The following is a 20,225-nucleotide window of genomic DNA, read 5'->3' as shown; positions in this document are numbered from 1 at the left end:
AGTATTGTGCGAAGTGTTGCCATACATTCTTTTCGGTACTGCATATTGAAGAGACAAATGGTAGCACCACATATATGGTAGCTGTTAAGCATCAAACAGGTCTCTAGCCCTAAGATTGAATAGGCAATACGCTACCCGAACTTTTTTTTTATCCGTTGTCAGCGTTTATGTAATTTACTTCCGTATTAGGAATGCAAGTATTTTTCGCTGGCTAAGAAAAGTTTTGACATATACTATGCATATGTGTGTGTGTGTGTTGCAATCAAATCATTTAAGTTGCTCCACAGGGACTTACAAACCTAAATCTAGAACTCTGACTATAGAGTTTAATTTTTGTATACAACTGGTTCTTTTGATCGTGTCCAGATGGGTCTTAAACTATAGACAATGCCCGTCTTGAATAAACGGTAGCAATCGTAAATTCTCAATCCTTTTAAAATTTAAACTTTGCAGCAAATTGATAAGGTTACAAAAACCCTGGGGGGAGGATGACGTTCATTTGCAGTTGCTCGAGTAGAATGCGCTAGTGTTTATTGCCGGTGGAGTAGTATCTCTTGTTGAAGAGCATTCCGTGCCGTTAGTATAAGGTTCTTGTACTGGTAGATACTGCAAAGAGTGTTAAAATCGTAAAATTATATTCGTATTGTGTTCTCTCATTGTTTATGTTTTTCAGTTTTCTTACCGAATGCGAATAACAAAGCAAGTAAAAACGGACTGGTTTATGAAACCTCAATTCAAAAAAGTATATAAAGACAATTCTTCTTAAATTACAAAGAGAAGACAATGGATCAGTAAGGCTCATCTACATTTTAACATTCCTAAACTTGTGCAAACTTACAATATTACTTCAATCTGGAAAGCATCATCACCTTTCATATTACACAAGTCTCTTCCACTAGAAATATTATTTACCAACCACAACTCACAACTCACAACTCACAACTCGCATATATATATATATATATAAACACATACGCTACGAAAAGTACATAACACACCACTTTCGTGAGAAGATGATAGATTTGAAGACACTAAACAGCAACGGTGTACTATATTACCTATTTTGTATCTTTTCAGCATGGATTGTATCCTGGTACATCGTCTACTTCATCACTGGCTTTCATCTAAGCTCAATATCAATCAACAACGGTATCTCCTTCAATGGTGTCACATTCAAATCGAAACGTATGCGATTCAAGATACGATGTTTGAGATTTAGATTGTGGGGTAACACCAAGATGACAATTATTGATGATCTCGAGTTGAAACTATTTCCTGTACCGTCATCAAAGAAGGGGAAGAAGAAAGGGAAGCCGGTTGCAACAAGAGGCGATGACGATGAACCAGACTCTCTTGACAATGATGTTTGCATCTATCCACACAATAAGCTCTTGAGACGAGTGGTCAAATCGATCATACGACGTTTACCAAGTTTAGATCTCGAAATGAGAAACACAACGATATATTCAGCATTTGATTACAAGACTACCGTTGATTACATTAAATACAATGCCAAATCAAGAGACAGTCTAAGACACAGAGATCGGCTCAAGTTTAGAACCGGGTTAATTGTTAATAATGTGTTGCATGAAATCAAGACAAAGGATGAAGTATTGACACCATTCAAATTGGGCAGCTTTAGAGTCGAATTCAAATTTCTGATTGACTATAAGAGTGGAATTATAGGTGGCTTTATTGGCAAAATTAACGTGTCTGAGAGCAATTTCCTGATGTTTAACGCGGCCAAGTATTACATTTTACACGATGAGTTGAAACAAGCAAACAAGGATACACGTTTCTCGCATGGAATTAAGCAAGGAGAGGAGGATGGTGGTGAAGGGTCCAAAGGGCAAGACCCACAAGTAAAGTTGGAAAAGGCGTTCCTGCTTATACACAAACTACTCTCAGACGTCACCATCCACATTGAAAATTCCAAAGTTTCCGAAATTCCATTTGTAACTATCGAAAACAATGTGTCAATTGCAGAATACTACAATGAAGTCAAGCCAAAAACATCTTTGGATTTGGTGACGAAATCAGTCTCGTTCAATTTTTCCCGATTGTACCAAGATGCCGCTGGATTTGAAGTGTTATTCAACCCAAAACAAGATGTCCCATTCCATTCAACCCTTTCCATCCAACTCTTTAAATTATTCTTTGTCAAACGAGTAACATTGATGAGCGGATCTTTTGGTCAAGAGACCGATGAGATATTGAGCATGCCTAATTATTCATTCACGCACAAGACAAATATTTTGAGCCAAGTGGTACAAGCTAAGGGGTTCAAAAATTGTGTCATGGAAATTTTCTCGTCCGCCAGCTCGCCTATATTTGACGTTGACTCACGCCAATTGAGTGCGTTCTTGTACAATGTGGTATTGTTCAAAAAATGGTTGACGTTGCGTAAATTGCTCAAAAGGACACATGGTGGTCCAGACGATGAAGCAAATGAGAATCTTCGAGAAGCAAATGATAATCCTCGAGAAGCAAATGAGAATCCTCGAAAAGAAAATGAACGTGGCAAGCGTGAATCACTAAAGGCTAAACTCTGGAGGTATGTCAATGAATATTATCCTAAATTGGACATAAAATTTGTTGTTGAGCAGCCTCGTTTCATCCTTCGAAATTTTGATGATGGTGATCATACTCAATTATTGGAGTTTTCCTACTCGTTACTGAATTTCAACTTGTCCACCACTCTGACTCGAGACTACGCCTCTAATTTGGAGGTCTTGTACCCAAGTGTCAAATACCTTTCAAAAGCAAACACCGCCATCAGTACACCTTCTTTAGCTCTCGTTGAGAAGGAGATTCTTGGCCTCAAGCTCGTCAATGTCAAAATGGACATTTTCAAAAATTTGACAGTTGCTTCAGTTCTTGAATTGAATGGATTATCAATACGTTTGACAAGTCTTGATATTTTTAAAGGCGTACATTGGCTCCTTCTGGATGTAACCAAATTAGCAGAAACTGATCTCGAAATTGGAGTGTTGAATAAACAATTCAATGAGGAGCTAAATCATCTTAACACAGAGTTACGCAAAGAGCTTGGCAAACCTTCAAGTTTTGAAAAGTTGCCACTGGCATTAAGTATTAAGGATAAAATATTCCGGTATTTGCCTTCCTGGGTAGCTCAAGTTGAAATAAAAGCAACAGATTGGGACATATTCATTGGCTCCCGGTCAGTTTTGATACCCAAGCAAGACTTGTTCAAATCTGACACCACCGATTTACAATATGACACTGATGAGAGTAACGACTTGAGAAGAGTGAATATAAAGTTCGATACATTCAAAGCAGGAGTTGTCAATCATGGTGCCCAAAGAATAGATGAACAAGCTCGGCAAGATACGTCTTCAGCATCACTGGACACACTCACTTCGTTTGATCAAAATTCTGAATACTGGTCAGTGAGTAGTAAGCTAGAGATGTTTCAAGTCCTATTGCCTGACGACACCAGTACTAAGCGTTCAAACACAGAACCACTTGTTGAAATCCCTCAATTTAAATTTACTATTGACTCTGTAAGTGACTACCAGGGTTATAACCAATTGCTTCTACTGCTGAATATGGATAAGCTTCAAGTCTTTTACAACAGGTACAAACTATTCACTTTGATTGGCTCGGTATACTTGGTTCGTGAATTTATCATTAGTCCGATTAAATTGATGAAGCTGAAATTCAAGAAAGATCAGGACAAATTCGAAGATCCGGCAACTGACTACAACAACAACCAAGCTTCCAAGGAACTGTTACTTGATTACATCCATGCCAACTTCATGTTGGAAACACTGGACATTATCTTACAGATTGCCGATTCTTATAACCTCAAAGTGCAATTATCTGATATCTATGTAGAACTTGCAAACAAGATGGTCAAATTATCGTTGTTTTTCATAAGGTGTCTCGCAGATTCACCCAGCGCTGAAGGAAAATGGTGTCGTTTGCTTTGTTTAGACTCTTTGAGTTTAAATGTCGAGATTCCCAAATCAATCGATGATTTGGCACTTGATGTGCATACCGATGCAATCAGGTTGATCCAACCTCACAAATTTATTGTGTATGAATTGTTTGATCACTTGTCGCTTACAGCCAAACTTTCCAAACACTTGATAAAGCTTCTCAAGGCTGATGATGACAAGCAAGGTGCAAACATTGTTCACCCTCATGAAATGAAACCCATCCCATTACCTAGTATGACTATAAAGTCAAACCATTTGAAGTTTACAATGGAAGATGATCCTTTCGAGACGGAATTGAATATGATTTATCAGTTGGGCAAAACCGAACAAAGAAAAAGATTGGAGTTGTACTCTCTATTTGAAGCAAGAGAAAATCAACTTCCTGATGACAAGAACTATTTTACAAGATTGGAAAGGTTGCACACGACTATTTCCGAGTCATGGATGAGAAAAGTCAAGATTTATCAACAACAATTGAAAGATGAAATTGTAGCGCATAAGGATTACCTCTTTGGTAATGAGTGCCGTTTCGACTCGGATTATAACAAGGACGTCGTGGCATATCCATATGACGCTCCATTATTGACAATTGGGATGGAAGGGTTCAACTTGAACCTATCGAAGCCTGATTTTGGTCTTGATAATATTGCCGATTTCATTCACAATGTGGGGCAAGGTGTTCCAAAGGATACAAAGTATTCCGTAATGGTGCCGATGTATTTGGACTTGAAATTGGCAGAAATGAGGATGCAGTTGCGTGATTACCCGCTCCCAATTTTGTACTCTCCGCGAAATAAAAACACCGCTAATGCAAGTTTGATGTTGAGAGGTGATTTGGTGATTAGTGAAAAGTACGTCACCGACGAAAAAGAAATCAGACAGTTGCAAGTGCCATTAGTTGCTAGTCACAAAGATGAAGCGAATCGTTATGATTTGTTGACAATTGAAAAAACACTTTCGAGTATCAAAATGTATACCAAGATGGATTGTGATTTTAATTCAGATTACCCAACCAGAATAGTTTGGGGTACTTCGTACAATTTCGGTATTCAACAATTTATGTTGAATTTTGATCAATTTTCAAAACCGCCCGTTGATCCGTCGCAAAAATTGGGATTTTGGGACAAACTCAAGTATATTTTACATGGAAGCTGTACAATAAAGACACGAAAGAGTCTAGAAGTTGGCTTCAAAGGATCAAGAGATCCGTATGAATTGTTGTCGACTTCAGGTGGATTTGTTCTTTCATTCAAAAAGAATGTTGTTTGGAAAATTAACAAAGATGACAACTCGAGAAACTTTTTTGACATCACTTCGGACAAGGTGTCGTGGTATATCCCCAACTACTTGGCAACGCCCTTGTTGGCGTGGACTAGAAGTAGTATTGATTCGGTCTATCTTCCAGATTCACCACATTTTATTAGTACTTGCTTTGGGTATTATCTCGAAGATTCTGCGACAAAACCCGATTTTAACTTACTAAATAAGGTGTTTGGAAAGAACGTTGTGAGCTTGAGCGGAGGAATCGAATTTCATGTGGGATTCTTACTTCAACATAAAGTCGATGGTAAAAGAGTGGAAGATTTCAAACCGCATTATGATGTACACTTAATGAATCCAAAGTTTTGTGAAGAAGGACATGATTCGTATGCTGGGTTTAGAAGTGAATACGTGCATATGGCTATATCTTTGGTGGCCGACCGGGACACAAGTTACAACACTATTCACCTAACCCCAGGAACTTTCAATCAATTCTTTGCATGGTGGAAGTTGTTTTCCAGTAACATGATGTTGCCAATTAGAAGGGGTCCATTATTTGGTGAGATCAAGAAATCGGTAAAGTTTTCCGAGCATCTATTCACAAACAAGTTTTCGTTCTTTTTGAAATCGTTGTTTATTGCACATATGTATCGAGACGAGATTATCGATGTTGATGATGATAGAATCGAGTGCATTGGATTGAGAGCGAGAGTTGATGAGTTTTCAGTCGATTTGCATCAACGGAAGCAGCCAGTGACACTATACCATGAGGAGCTTTCGAAAAAGACCAAGGTGATGAAGATGAATTTCAACGTTGGTGAAGTGACTCTCTCCAACATTGATATGCGTGTGGTTCACACAAGCTTTACACAAAACTTGTACCAAGGTGAAACGAAGAAATACAATGATAAAGACTCTACGTACAATATTTATGGAGGCGATAAAACTTGGTTTGACATGCAGGATTATGAGGAGGCATTCTTACCCACATTGAAATATTGCCCACGAAAAGTTGATATTCAACCCCTCATGTTTTCCCTGCGATTCTCATACGAAAGGGACACTGAAAACGATGCTGGCAAGAACCAGGATGATGACCAGTTTGGTAATGAAGATATCCATGATTGTCGTATACACTCGAGCAATGAATCCGATCTGAGAGTTGGATTGTTGGAAACAAGACAAAAGGCTCTTGATCAGCAAATTACAAAATTACGCAAAAAGGGAGCTTTCACCAAGGAGTTGGAAGAACGAGCAACATTTGTGAAGCGTATGATTGATCGCGCAAAAAGTGGCGCGTCATGTAATCACAGACAAAATTCGGTTGTCTCTATCGAAGAGGATGAGCATTTTCATAATCTGTTTACGTGGCTGAGCATGTTGTTAAAATGGAATAGAACTTGTCGTGACAATGTTATGAAGTACATTCATTTCGTTCAATTAAAAGCGGCTATGAAAAAGTACTTGTCACATGAATCGATTGCCACTCTAGAAAAATTCATTGAGGAAAATGACCTTGGATCCGATATTGGGTCAATGTCGTCATCGGCTCAGACTAGTGACCAATTTGTTGGTAATGGCGAAGACGAATTAAAGGTGAAATCGAAATCAGTAGAGTTGAGTTCAAGAGAAAGGCTAAATAACTTTACCAAGATTTTGAAGGAGCTAAAAGGTAAGGAATCACTATCCGAGGATTATTTATTTGACATTGTTTCTCCTCAAATTCAACTTCAAAGTGATGAGTCTCCTGACTCGATTGTCATTGTATCTACACCTTCAATAAGTGGAAAGTTTGTTTCCGTCTTGGATTCGAAAGATTCTGCAAATCCTGAAGTTTTAGAAAAGAGGTTTGGTGTTGTTTTACAAGATGCAAGCGTTTTTGTTTTGAACAAAAGAGACGTTTTAGATGGCGATTCAATGATAGTCACGCACAACCCATACGGTGCTAAATCCAATTGGCCCCCTTGGCTCGGTCCTGAAATCACACAAAAGGGTAGATGGGCCGGTGAAAATCAACTACTTATACAAAATTTGTCCGTTATGGTTTTATTTTACGATACCGAGATTATGAGTAACAAGTTGTCGAAAGGTGAAGACAACGACGCCTCGGTTACAGAAGAAAATCCTCACTCCACTACTACGCTGTTGGAGGCACCGAAAAGGTTACGTATTGACATGCCTTCAGTGATTTTGACGTCAACGTCTTCGCAATATTTTGCATTGTATGTGATTATCATCAGTCTTTTGTTTTACAGTGAACCCATGAGTAAAGCCATTGCTGAAAAGATTGAGAAGATGAAGTTTTCAATTGATTTTGATAATTTGCCAGCAGTAGCGGATAAATTGAAAGGGTTGCAACTGTATTACCGAATTTTGAAATTGTTGAATGCAAATTACAGTTTTAGGAAAAACCATATGAGCAATGAGGATTTAAACAACTACTTGCAATTGAATTTGGAAACGGGTGACATTGCCAGTGAGATTTTCCTTTTGTTGAGGACGTTGCTCACTGGTGACTTTTTCAGCGACACTTCAAATTATCCACAGATATCATGGCTAATTAAAGCCGACGAGATCATATTGCATATTCTAGAAGATGACAGAACGCCAATTGTAGACCTCGCACTTGCAAATGGAGTTTACAAGAGAAAAGAACTAGAAAGTGGATCCAATTTGAACCAAATACAAATTCAAATGTTACAAGGATTCAATTTAATCAAGAATGCAAGGTATCCAGACTTTATTGGTCCTTTCAATCTCAGTCAACATCCTTCGGAAAACTTGATTGATTTGCAATGGACAATGAATAGATCAGTTGGTGGGATCAAGATAGTTGAAAATCTACAAGTGAATTCATTACCGTTAAATATCAAAATTGATGAAATAACTGGTGAGAAACTTATGAAATTCATTTTCCAAACTGATTCAACCGACATTAAGGAGAGTAGAGTCATTGAAATGACAAACAATACTGAAGCTAAGGAAAAAGAGCTTGAGAATCCATCTGATCAAGATCAGTATGGTTTAGTGGAGGAGACGGAGGGTGCAAACAAGAGCGCTAGACTAGAAAAGAAGCTACAAGAACGAAGTATGACTAGTTCCAGGCTGAATAAGCGCGGATTGACTCGCCTTTCAGGAAATAGTCCCACCAGTAGCAAGAGTTCCGGACATGACGATGATGACGAAGAAGAAGATGCTGAACAAGTTAACAAAATGATTGAACGATCAAAGCAATATTTCTCCATCATTTCCCTTACAGTTAAAGCAATTACATTGCGAATTACTATTAAATTGAACAAGGGATACAAAAGGATATTGAATGTCCATGATTTCAGAGTTGACTTGCCTGAATTGGTGATCAAGAATCGTATTCTTTCATTTATTGACTTAACGGAAATTATAAAGAAATTGATTTTAAAGAGTCTTTGGAGTCATATTGGTCGCTTATTGGCCAACAAGATGAGTTCAAATGATACGTCGCTGGATATGTTGACCAACGAACGCCTAAAGTCGGTGAAAACTTACAACAAGTTTATCCCGATACGTGAATTGACTGTTGTAAAGAGTAAAGAGTAAATGACAATGAGTATAATAATATATAATACAATTTTACTAAATCTAAAACAAAGAATTGGGTAAACCGGTTCTGCCTTATACATGTTGCTTCTTCAAATCGCCACCATTTTGATGCTTCTTTTTTCGTTTCTTACTTTGTTCATCATCACGATCATCTCCCCTCATTAACGTTTGTTGATCACCAATGGCCAAATCAGCAACATCAAATCCAGGAATACCATTGATCGGAGTCCTATCAAACCTCAACGCCCTTTTTAACAACTCGCTATCAAACTGGTTGATTATATCAGGATGTTGATCAATTTGTGGGTCCATTAATCCAATAGGGATGGTTTTCGGTTCAGGTATTTGGTGCTTACCGGGTAGATCCAGTATATGGGCCTTGTATGATTTTCTTAGTTTGACATTTTTGGATCCGTCCGGGTTAGTTCGTGATAGCAGTTGTGCTACTGGTTCTAGATTGTATAAATGAAGGAGGTTTTGTAGTGGTGTTGGTTTTGATGGCTGATAAGTCTCTAAAGAAGTGTTAGTAATGACTGGAAGCTGGATCGAGTATACAGTTTTGGAAGACATACTGGTTGAGTCTATTAGGTAATACTTGTCTTGTATACTCCTCGACATGAATGAAACCCAGGTCTATAGTAAAACCAACTACGGAAGTGTACAAGATTGCAGTATCAATCACGACTTTTTTTTTTCGTTCTTTATTTTTGGCTGAGCGCTTCCGCTTCCGGTTATATATCGAATCGATTTCTATACATGGTCAAGTATTAATACAAACTAAATTGTGAAACATTGAAACAGTCGGTCCCTAAATATACTTCCAATATCCCCTCTTCTTCGTCATTGAATCAATTGAAATGAATGAAGTTGTTATCGTATGTGTGTTTGTTTGTCGCTTTTCTTTTTTTTTCACTCTATAAAACATTCCACTTATTTCTTGCCAACCACTTCCCAATCGTCATTACTGTTGTTATCCTTTTCAGATACCGACAAGTTGGCAGTAGCAGATTCCAATTTGCTTACATCGTCACTCTCTTGCTTAGAATTTTCTTGTTTAGCTTCACTCTCCTCTTCCTCATCATCGTCTCCATCATCAACTGATAATACACTGAATTGAGACTTTTGTGGTCCTTGGGATTTTTCTTCCTCTTTCTTGTCATCTTTGTGCTTTTGTCCGCGGGCTGGCTTGGTACGCTGCTGCAATGGTTGTCCTCTCTTCCAATCGAAATCATTTTCAGAGTTTTTCCTAGTACTTCCTGACCTACTTGATCTTTCTCTTGGTGGTAAAGTGGTTGATGATGATCTTGCTGCTCCCCAATCTAATTCTGGTTCCTGTTTTTTAGCAGCACGGCTGAAACTTCCACGTTCTTGGCCCTCACCATGACTTGATGTTCTTGATGATCTTTGTCTTGGAGGTAACTCAACATGTGAGCTCCTTACTGAACCCCAATCCAATTCAGGTTCGTCTCTAGATTTATGTTCTCTTGGTGGACCCCTATGGGATTTTTCTCTGGGTGGTAATTCAGCTAATTCGGATCTGGCGGCTCCCCAATCCAAGTCTGGTTCGTCTCTTGGTTTATGTTCTCTTGGTGGACCTCTGTGAGATCTTTCCCTTGGTGGCAAGCCACTTGCATCTGATCTAGCTGCACCCCAGTCCAAATCGGGACCAGATGATCTTTCCTCTCTTGGACCTCTACTTGACCTCTCCCTTCTTGGTAATTCAGCTTGTGTTCTTCTAGCTGAACCCCAATCTAAGTCGACTTCAGGTTCACCTCTGCCTCCCAATGGACCTGATCTACCTGATCTCCAATCACCTTCATCAGCTCTTGGAGGTGCTGCTACATTGACATAAATCTTTCTTCCTTGAAACTCACTCAATGTCAAATTCAACGATTCCTCAAGAAGGCCCCTTTCAGTAAATGTAACAAACGCGTACCCTTTCAATCTTCCGTTTTCTCTATCAACAGGCAATCTGATATCAGTGATGATATCATGTGCTTGCATTCTGTCTTCAAAATGTCTCACAATGACTTCTTCAGTAACTTCCCATGGTAAGTTAGAAACACGAGCAACATATGGTGGTTTATCAGGAACTGGGTACTCTTTTCTCTCCTTTCTTTGTTCTTGGAAACGACCTTCACCACCACCAAGACCGGAAAATGAAGGTTTACCCCCAATTGGAGCTTCAGTGGTGGATTTATCCAATGATAAACCGATGGAGTTCAAGTCGACTTCCTCGTCGGCCCATGAGGTTCCTCCGTAGGTATCATCCGCTAAGAATGAACCCAAGTCCATCTTGACATTCTTTTTTGGCGCCATGGTTTGATAAGTTTCTACTGTTTTTGAAATCGAGGGAAAATGTGAAATTTTTTTAAGCAAACGCTGTGTACAAAATAAGGTTTCTATACTAAGTGTATTGCGACGTGCGTGGTTTATGTAGTGGTGTTGGAGTAACCGTAAGGTTGTAATCTGATGCTACGATGGCTAGTTTTTGAAAAATTTTCGTCTCGATAGAATTCTCTTTTATTTTATTTTTTTTGGTGCGAATCATATGCCAGTCATTTCTACAAAAACCTAATTCCGTCATCCGATAGCAAAAAAATGAATTGAAAGCTATATACTTGGTGTCGCTATTATTAAACTCGGTTCTCGACTATTTCTCTTGTAGAAACATCAGCAAAGTCAACCTCTGCATGGCCTGCATATGCACGGTTCGACGTAGTTATTGGGTGGTTTTCTGCATGTTGATCTGTCACATTATTTGCAACCTCGTTATTGTCACCTGCACCGACACCGGATTCAGAAGTATTGGAAGTTCCCACATTTGCCAACCCGGACCGCTGTAGTTCTTCCAATTGTTGAGCACGTCGATGCTGACTCGCTATAGTCAAAACCGACCAGTAAAACAAATCTTGCTTATTTATACCCAATAATTTCCAAACAATTATCTTGAAAAACCTTCCATACTTTTGTTTCGTCATTTCGTTGGCTCTTTGTTCAAGATTTATATCCGCATATTGGGGATCGTTCAAAACCAAGCGCGCTCTTTCTGACATCGGTATCAAGTCTTGGAGGAATGCTTGAAGAGCAGGATCGCGCTGAATCTCGTCAAGATCAACACTTTCAAGATCGACATCATTGTCGCCGTCGTCATCATCTTCTGCTCTATCGTTATTACCGCTTGATGAATCAGCATCATTGTTGGTATTTCCATTTGTTTGTCCATTATTGTCATTGTTGACACCTTCAGTTGTCTCATTGTCTTGTTGGTAGTCTCTCTTGAACAAGTAATCACGTTTACACATAGGACAACAAGCACGCCTTTTAGTCAACCATGGGTCGAGGCAAATGGCGTGGAACACGTGTCCACAAATCAAACCACGTACAACGTCATCATCCTCGAGCACCTCCAAACAAATTGCACAAGATCCAGAATCGAAATGTAAACCGTGAGTCACGGTTTCTGTTTGGGTGCGCTTTTCCAGTGACAGTTCAACTGCTTCAACTTTGGACGCAGTAGTGCCAACTTTAGGATCCTCATCAGTGATATCATTGTCAGTTTCCACCCTTGTCACCGCTTCATCCATCCGTTTCATCTCGATATCATTACTTAGGTCAATTCCTGCTTGCTCCTGAGCAGTGTATAATGTATTGACCGATCTATTGTCATCGGTACCTCCTCCAACTACTTCAATTATACCCTGTTCGTCCGGTTCTTCCTTAAGCATTCCATCTCTCTTTTCCACGTCTCTCTCCTTACCTCCATTCAACCAATCGAAATACGTCTTTTGCGGAAACAATTTTTCCACCTCTTCAACAGTTAATTTCTTCATTTTGCTGAATCTTCTCCTCCGCCTTCTTCGTCTACCATTTCTTCTTCTTTCCCGTAAATAGCGTCCTTCTCGAAACGCCAAAGTTTCCTCTATGATGTTAGCTCGTGTTTGATTATGATCCCGCATAAAACTCAATTGTTCTTGAATCTCCTCCGGAGTGAAGACATGTATGAATGCATGATTGTGACCAGCACCAGTATTACCAAACGTTGAAGGTGTATACGGACTCCTTCTACCCAATGGAGAAACAGCAATACCATATTTGGATCGCATAAAGTATCTAATTGTGAAAAACACAAATATTAATGCAATAAATACACCAACAGCTAACGCAATGAAAAACAATACTGTGGACGGCGTGCTCCCAATAAAGGAAAAGTCATCAGACACCTCAGAGTCATTTGTGGCGGACGCACTGGAAGCTGTATAAGATGATGATGATGACGTTGCTTCAGTAGAAGCTGATTGTACCTCAAGCGACAGGAACGGCGCCGTAGTTGTATGACTCTCCATTATTGTGTTCCACAAACTGATCTTTTTCTGAAATTAGTATAATCAAATCTATGCTTGTGATTTTCTCCTTAGAAAGGGGTAAAGTTCCATGTAAGTTGGAAGTAAAAAACGGTGATTCGCTTTTTTTTCTGACAAACTTTGTCGTTCCCACAACCAAAAGTGATTCAATTATCGACTCAGATACCCTGTGGTTGTGTTTTGGAGAAAACCTGCACTATGGGTGAGTGAAGAGATCAAGTTTATGCAATGAGTGTATGTGAAGTTTAAAAGAATATGAAAATCAATGACAATTTCTTTCAACACACTAACACGCAGGATACTCTAAATTTTTTTTTTTTTCTGCTTCCTCTTTCAAGATTTTGTGTGATCAAGAAGGAATTAACTATTGATCACGATTGTATGTTTTTCAATAGAAATGTCTATCCCTAATTTTTAGCCTCTCCTTTCTTAAACTAGCAAAAGCTGAACTAATTTGGGGCTCCCTTGTATGGATTAGGGGTAAATCAGTTCTGGAAAAAGTCCGATGAATAATACTCTTTTATATAAATGATTTATTATCAAGTCTTCATTTATTATATACGGGAATGTTCGTTTCCTTTTGACGCCTTATTTGCCAAGCAAATACTAAAACAAAGAGGAACAATCAAATCATTGCACTGTTTTGAGAAACCAACGATACGTATTTTCATCAGCATAAAAACGAAACTAATTATGCACTTCAAAAAACAGCAACACAAGGGTGGGGTTCACACACAAACAAAGTGAATCGCCATGCGAAAAACAGGTTTGGTTCATAGTCTACTAGTCAGGCAGTGCATAGAGCTCTACAGAATCATCCCACCCTGCCCTCGTTTTACGTCTTGGCGCAATTTACTTCGGATACGGAAAGCAAAATTCTAAAATTCTTTTCGCTACTGTACTGTATTGTTCACAAAAAGAAATTGACCTCTATCTCCGGAATATTTCCTCCGCATATACGAAAGAAAATGATCCACCCCCGGGATAGAGATACACAAGACCAACTAGATATGATACAAACAGTATAAAAGCCAAGATATTCAAGTGGCTGTGAAAATTCATCAAAATACAGACACAGCAGCCCATCGTGACGCTCTTTGTTGCAAAGGTGGCAAAGCAAAGATTGAATAAATTGTTCCATTGATTGTGTTTTTGTTCTAGATCCCCCCACTCCCACTTTCTCTTTTTTTCACGCCGCCCTCGCCTTTAAAGTCAGCCTCACGAAGTCCGGAAAATTTTTCAAATGCAAATGATACAACGTACTTTAAGTCTTATCTTCCCACTTCAATATAATGTGGATCGTATCTGAATTTCTTACAGTGTTTTATTCAAGTAGCAACTTAAAGTAGGTAAGCCAGAAGTCATTTTGCAGTTTAGCATGTAGTTCACTTTAGTGATTAAGCTTTGCTTTCACCATTTTGCAACGTCTCCTTCGAAACTGCAATATCCAATTTATAAAGGGTTGAGGCCTACCCCCTTCTAATGTTGTATCTGCGTGGTCCGCGCATTCTTCTTACGTAACAGGATCTACAACTTTTCGACATTTCTCTTACTGCATAAACTCTCTAACATTCAAATTAGATACAAAATACAGAAATTTATGTACCAATATATATATTGTATATATGCATATTCAGTTCAGCTTGAGTTCATCGCAAATACGATAAACAAATAAACCTATAATCAACACACACATATACGTTTTATAAAACATTACAACATTTGGGAAGTTTTTGTTTTGCTTCATTGCTTCTCTTAGTTTAACTTAGTTCTTTGGGGCATCCTTGAAAGAGATAGCAGCTTCTTCACCCATAGCAGAGATGATGGTAACGATCAAATCTTTACCTTCATCAAATTCAGCTTGAATCTTGTCACCCAATTCACCATCTGGAACCTTGACATCATCCTTGGTGTCACCATCAGCAGTCATCAATGAAAGGAATCCATCATCAATGTCCAACAATTGGAATTCTTGTCTTCTGACATTAGGGACTTCCATATTGTGGGTAGATGGTGACAAATCTTCCAACTTCTTACCAGTGAAAATATCAATGGCAACCAAATGAACCTTGGCGTGTCCGTGCTTACCAGTCTTGGAGGTGGACATATCAACAATCTTACATGGTCTGTTCTTGATGACAACGTGACCGTTCTTTCTCAATGCTGAACATTGCATTGGGAAAGTCAAAGCAGCACCGGCATCAGCGGTTTCGAAAGTGTGCTAAAAAAGGAATAAGTTAGTAATCTCTTGTCGTGAACATATGGGTGTGAAATGGGAATGTGTTTGATGGGAGGATGGAGTGGGATGAAGTTTTGGCACATGGGGATTTCCGAGATGGAAACTTCGACAATGTAGCAATCGATCGCGTGAGTAGTCCAAACTGTAGTCACAAAGAAAGTAGCACTTGGCCCATCTCATGATAGTCCCAAAGTGAGTGTGAACTGCTTTCCAATATCTAGTGTCAAGAACGAGATAGATTTTCATTGCCACCTCCTTCTCCCCCTCCCCCTCCCCCTCTCACTCTCACTCTCTCGACATCGCAAAAACCTCATCATCACAATTGAATGCCACGAGTAATCAATCTATCTCCCAAACACATCCCAAATAAACACACAAGTACTAAAAACATACATCTTCTTCAGCCATGGTTTTGGATTGTAAACTAATGGGTTTATTCGTTGATTTGTTGAAAAGGAATAAAAAAGAAATAGAAAATTTTCTACAATTGAAAAAAAAAAAAATTGAACAGGATGAAAGAGAGAAAAAATTTTATTGTCGTTCAGCAAAATAGTTACTAATCGCACGACCTTTATTGGTTTGGTTTAGAATTTGTTGATACTCCTCATATATAACGTTACAAAGTCACGGAAAACTACACAAATATACAACTGTTCTTAGCTCATCTTGTAATTTCTGCAGAATTCGAGATGACTACTGCGTATCAGGTACTCTGGACGTTGTAATCAGTCCATCTTGCTAGTAGAAAAAGTGTTACCGAAAATTCCCCCCCCCCCACTACTTTTCCACTCCAACGATTTACTATTCTACAAGATACAAAATCAACTATGGTTTGAACACTTTAAAGTAATAATACAATAATTAATCACAAATTTCAATTTATACATCAAACATTAACACAATACGCGCCATCTCCTCCTCCACCTCTATTCTGTTTGAGTACATGTGGTACAATCTTCCACCTTCTCAATTGTGTAGACACCTAAGAGTTGGCCAACTGCGCTAACTGAAAGCAGTAGCTTGGCCGACATCGTTGGAGACAGACTTTTGCTCTGCTATTAGTTCGGCGGGAGCGGTGGTTTCCTTTGTAGCAGCACTCTCACTTTGACTCCCCGTCTTTACACTATCATCCTTAGACTCAGCCTTAGCTGTATCAACTGTGCTTTCGAGCTCTTTCGTCTGGTCTTCGTTGACACCGTCTCCATTATCAGTTACAGTTTCAGTCTTTATCTTGGATTCTTTGATTTCAGATTCTGTCGCACTTTCCGTCTTGTCACCAGTGGCTTGGCTGTTTTGGTTCTCATGCAGGTTGATATCAGTCTTGATCTCTTCTTTCAGATCATCGCCTTTATGGCTATTATTGCCATTTTGCTTCTTGCTTTCCGTGTCTTTTTCTTCTCCTCCGTCATTCTTCAGCGAGACGTCCGGTACTTCCTTCTTCTCGGTAGATACACTACTTTCTGTTTTGGTCTCACCCGAACCAGATCTTTTCTCCACTACCTCGGATTCCTCATCCTTTGATTGGTCAATCTCCGGTAAACTCTGCTCAATACCACTAACTTCGGAATCATCATTGAATCCCGATCCTCCATTCTTTACTGATAGTAATCTTGAACTCGAATTGGAGCTCTTGTCGCTATTTGAATGTTCCTTCTCATATAATATCTGCTGAATAAATGGTTCCCACTTCTCTAATATTTCTTTACAAAGTTCATGCAACTTGAAACTCTCCGAATACTCCAAATCAGGGTTCTTGAGAATATATCTCATTACCTTGTATAGCTTGGTTTTCTTCAAAAGCTCTTTATCAACTGGGAAATTGACTAATCGGTACAAGATTAATCGAACAAGCAGTAGCTCATCAGCAGTTGGGGGTGATTTGTTCAAGTCTCTTTGTATCAACGTTCTTTGTAACTTGATTCGACACAAATATAATTGGTGCTGTTTTTCTTCATCATTAACTGGTGCTTTACCTGATTTTATCGACGCAGCTGCCGCACCTGCTGCATTGGCGGTATCTTCATCACTTGAATTTTCCATCTTGGGTTTTTTGTTAGGCTCAGAATCCACTTTATCTGTGACAGCTGCATCAGTCAGCGTCCTCTTTTTACCATTGGTCGATGCTTGAACCACTGAGCCCCTCTTTCTCTTGTTTTTTGGTATTTCCTCTTGATACTGATCTTCAACATCACCGTCTTCACCTTCATCATCGACAGCATCAACATCAATGTCGACATTTTGAGTGCGACTTGATCTTCTAGGTTTGGCTTCAGATCTGTTTCGGCTCTTCAGAGGTGCTGACTTTTTCACTGACACTGTTGGCTTCTCCTCCTCCTCCTCCCCCTCCTCCTCGATTTCGTCATCCACCTGCGCTTCCTCTTCTTCCTCTTCTTCTTTTTCCTCCTCCTCTTCCTCTCCATCATCATCTTCGAAGTCCTCTTGGAAAATCGTTATAAAATCATCAAAATCCAACTTTTCAGATGCAGTAATTGCTTCAGGAAATGTTGCTGGCTTCTTTGGTATCGTGGTTAACCTCCTTTTCAAATATTTCACATCTTTCAACTTGGCAATCGTCTTTGCGTCTAGCTTACTCAAGTCCTTAGAAGTGTTTTCTAATTTGTACTCTTTCAAGCCTTTCTCTGTGCACCAATAGAAATCACCATCTGGTATGAATATCACACAGTAAGGAGTACTCTTTTTTTGGGCTCTCTGAACATGTTTTGGAACGTATTCTTCTGGGGTGATGAATGCAGGCCACCATGGATATCCCGGCATTTTAGCAAACACTTTTTGTTTGTCGTCAAATTGATTTGAGGAGGATCTTGGAGGCATTTTATCAAGGGAAGATTTGCAATAATTTGGAACAGAATGTGTTTAAATGAAAGGTTGCTTGTTATTGACGTCAGCGATTGAAGATTTCGTTTTAAATGGGATACCTCGAGTCAATCAATCAATCAATTGTGATGGAATAGGCTAGCACGATTTGATGATGTAATTGTTGACAGTCTCGAAATGTCGGCAATGCAATGGCAATTGATGGCACTCAATGTTTGCTATAACCTTGGTATCAAATCAGCAGCAAAACCAAGAATCTCTTTTGGTGGTGGATTAATCTGCCTCCTGTATTATGTCCTTTCTCTTTGTTTGAAAAGGGGGAGATATTTGGAATAGGAAGTAGCTAATTGATGTGTGTGTGTGTGTGTAATTTGTTGTTGAAAGGGAAAAGCACAGATGTTCATAAAAAAACAAAAGTTCAAATGATGGAATTTAAAAACTAAAAATTAATATTGTTGTTTATTGCTGTGTCTATTTGTTTGTTTGTTTTTTTATAGTTGATACACACACAGACTCACACACTACTCACACACTACTCACACACTTTCAATTCTTCTTTTGTAACCCAAAATAATTGCATTGTTATGGAGGGAACTTCATTAACATACAAAATAGGGAAATTTGGCATCATTGTCAATGGTGGACATCGTAGATATGTCAGGTCATGGGCTGGCTCCGTGACTGTTATTCTCTTCAGTTTTAGCTCACAAACATTACAGGGTAACAGATGTGTGTGTGTGTGTGTGTGTGTGTGTGTGGAGGCAAAGAAAGGCAACAAAAAAGGGGAATGAGAATCAAGTAGCCAGAAAAAATAAAAAAATTAGGAGTGTGAAATGTGGTATTTGGATTGTAACAATAAAGCAAGAGGGTAATGATAAACCTAAGAACTGCAACTCCTAGATTCCAACAATAACAACAACAAACCACAATTCACCAAACTCAATGCAGCTCTTTATGAGTTTCATCTCGAAGGTGGTGCTTTTCCGAACTGACCAGTTTACATCGGCACTAAAAAAAAATATGGAATGACATGATGTTTAGAGTCAAAAGTTATAGGTAGTGCGCTATGCTCAATATGTCGTAAATGAAACACAACTATATGCAGGATGCATATTTGGCTTTCGCAGCCTTTTAAATGTGTGTGGTTTATTTGATAAGCTCACCAAGGGCACCACTTGTCCTCACTTGACCTCCTAGGTAGAACTGTGACAAGAACGGTAGGTGAAAAGAGGTATGAAGCTATAACCTGAAACTTCAGGTGCTACCAGGAGAATGTAACTTCTCAATCACCTATAAATTTGCGTATGATCGATTGTATACTCCAAAGTGCGCAAGTGCTGGTGTGCACCCACAAATTATAGGTGACCCTCGTCTATCTTTTGTCTGCGTTGCCACTTATTGCAAAACTGTTTCCGAGATGTTCTTTGCGACATCTCAGTAGACAGTTTTGCGAAATTTTGCAGCATTTTAATGAAAGTTGTTTCAAGGGTATGTATGCACTACAAAGTTCAACTTTGAAACACATTTCATCAATTTAGCAAATTCAAGGTTAAATTAAAGAGTATAAAAGCAGTGGTAACTATTAGCCGGTAGTACAATTTTAGCTTTATTCTCTCTACTAATGGTGATACTACATAGTTCATTCTGAAGCCAATTCTTCTCAGCCAAATACCTCTTTTCGTATGCTGATGACTTGTGCATTACAATAAGTCTGTGAATTTATGTGGTTCATTGAAGCACCTTCCCCATCAATTTGGTAGATCTTCTCTTATTGTTGAAGTCTGTATGTGTATGTGTGTGATAAGTAAAGTAAAAAAAATAAACAATAAAACAGAGATGGAGTGTAAAACAGACGAAAATCAAAAAGAAAAAAAAATCGTTCTCTTTTTTTCTATTGTTCTTCCTTTTCACAACCAACTAGAGAGAAAAAAGGTTTCTTTGGAAGGAGAAAAAAAAAAAGTGACAACCATTTGCAACAATATTAAT

General features: G+C 38.8%; 6 protein-coding genes across 6 annotated transcripts; 1 reads left to right on the top strand and 5 right to left on the bottom strand. All coding sequences in view use genetic code 12, as the record gives it.

Annotated features, from left to right (window-relative positions):
* Positions 1–1,013: 1,013 nt before the first annotated feature.
* FMP27 (Fmp27p) lies at positions 1,014–8,798 on the top strand (the record flags this gene model as incomplete). Its single annotated transcript, XM_036808557.1, has 1 exon — positions 1,014–8,798. The coding sequence occupies one exon, from the start codon at positions 1,014–1,016 to the stop codon at positions 8,796–8,798; it is 7,785 nt and encodes a 2,594-aa protein (XP_036663023.1).
* A 75-nt stretch (positions 8,799–8,873) lies between these two features.
* MED19 (Med19p) lies at positions 8,874–9,419 on the bottom strand (the record flags this gene model as incomplete). The annotated part of the gene is made up of 2 exons (XM_036808546.1): positions 8,874–9,313; positions 9,374–9,419. The coding sequence occupies 2 exons, from the start codon at positions 9,417–9,419 to the stop codon at positions 8,874–8,876; spliced, it is 486 nt and encodes a 161-aa protein (XP_036663022.1).
* Positions 9,420–9,731: 312 nt separating this feature from the next.
* Positions 9,732–11,120, bottom strand: TIF3 (Tif3p; the record flags this gene model as incomplete). Its single annotated transcript, XM_036808534.1, has 1 exon — positions 9,732–11,120. The coding sequence occupies one exon, from the start codon at positions 11,118–11,120 to the stop codon at positions 9,732–9,734; it is 1,389 nt and encodes a 462-aa protein (XP_036663021.1).
* Positions 11,121–11,437: 317 nt separating this feature from the next.
* CPAR2_602540 (uncharacterized protein) lies at positions 11,438–13,147 on the bottom strand (the record flags this gene model as incomplete). The annotated part of the gene is made up of 1 exon (XM_036808523.1): positions 11,438–13,147. The coding sequence occupies one exon, from the start codon at positions 13,145–13,147 to the stop codon at positions 11,438–11,440; it is 1,710 nt and encodes a 569-aa protein (XP_036663020.1).
* Positions 13,148–14,930: 1,783 nt separating this feature from the next.
* Positions 14,931–15,812, bottom strand: ANB1 (translation elongation factor eIF-5A; the record flags this gene model as incomplete). Its single annotated transcript, XM_036808512.1, has 2 exons — positions 14,931–15,386; positions 15,798–15,812. 2 exons carry the CDS (start codon positions 15,810–15,812, stop codon positions 14,931–14,933), a joined length of 471 nt encoding a protein of 156 aa, XP_036663019.1.
* A 594-nt stretch (positions 15,813–16,406) lies between these two features.
* Positions 16,407–18,236, bottom strand: CPAR2_602520 (uncharacterized protein; the record flags this gene model as incomplete). Its single annotated transcript, XM_036808501.1, has 1 exon — positions 16,407–18,236. One exon carries the CDS (start codon positions 18,234–18,236, stop codon positions 16,407–16,409), a length of 1,830 nt encoding a protein of 609 aa, XP_036663018.1.
* Between the last annotated feature and the right edge of the window lie 1,989 nt (positions 18,237–20,225).

This window comes from Candida parapsilosis, contig 005504, assembly GCF_000182765.1.
Source record: "Candida parapsilosis strain CDC317 annotated contig 005504".
Lineage (NCBI taxonomy): Eukaryota > Fungi > Ascomycota > Pichiomycetes > Serinales > Debaryomycetaceae > Lodderomyces > Lodderomyces parapsilosis.
The sequence above is the reverse complement of the archived record's forward strand: the minus strand, read 5'-3'. Positions and strand labels throughout refer to the sequence as shown.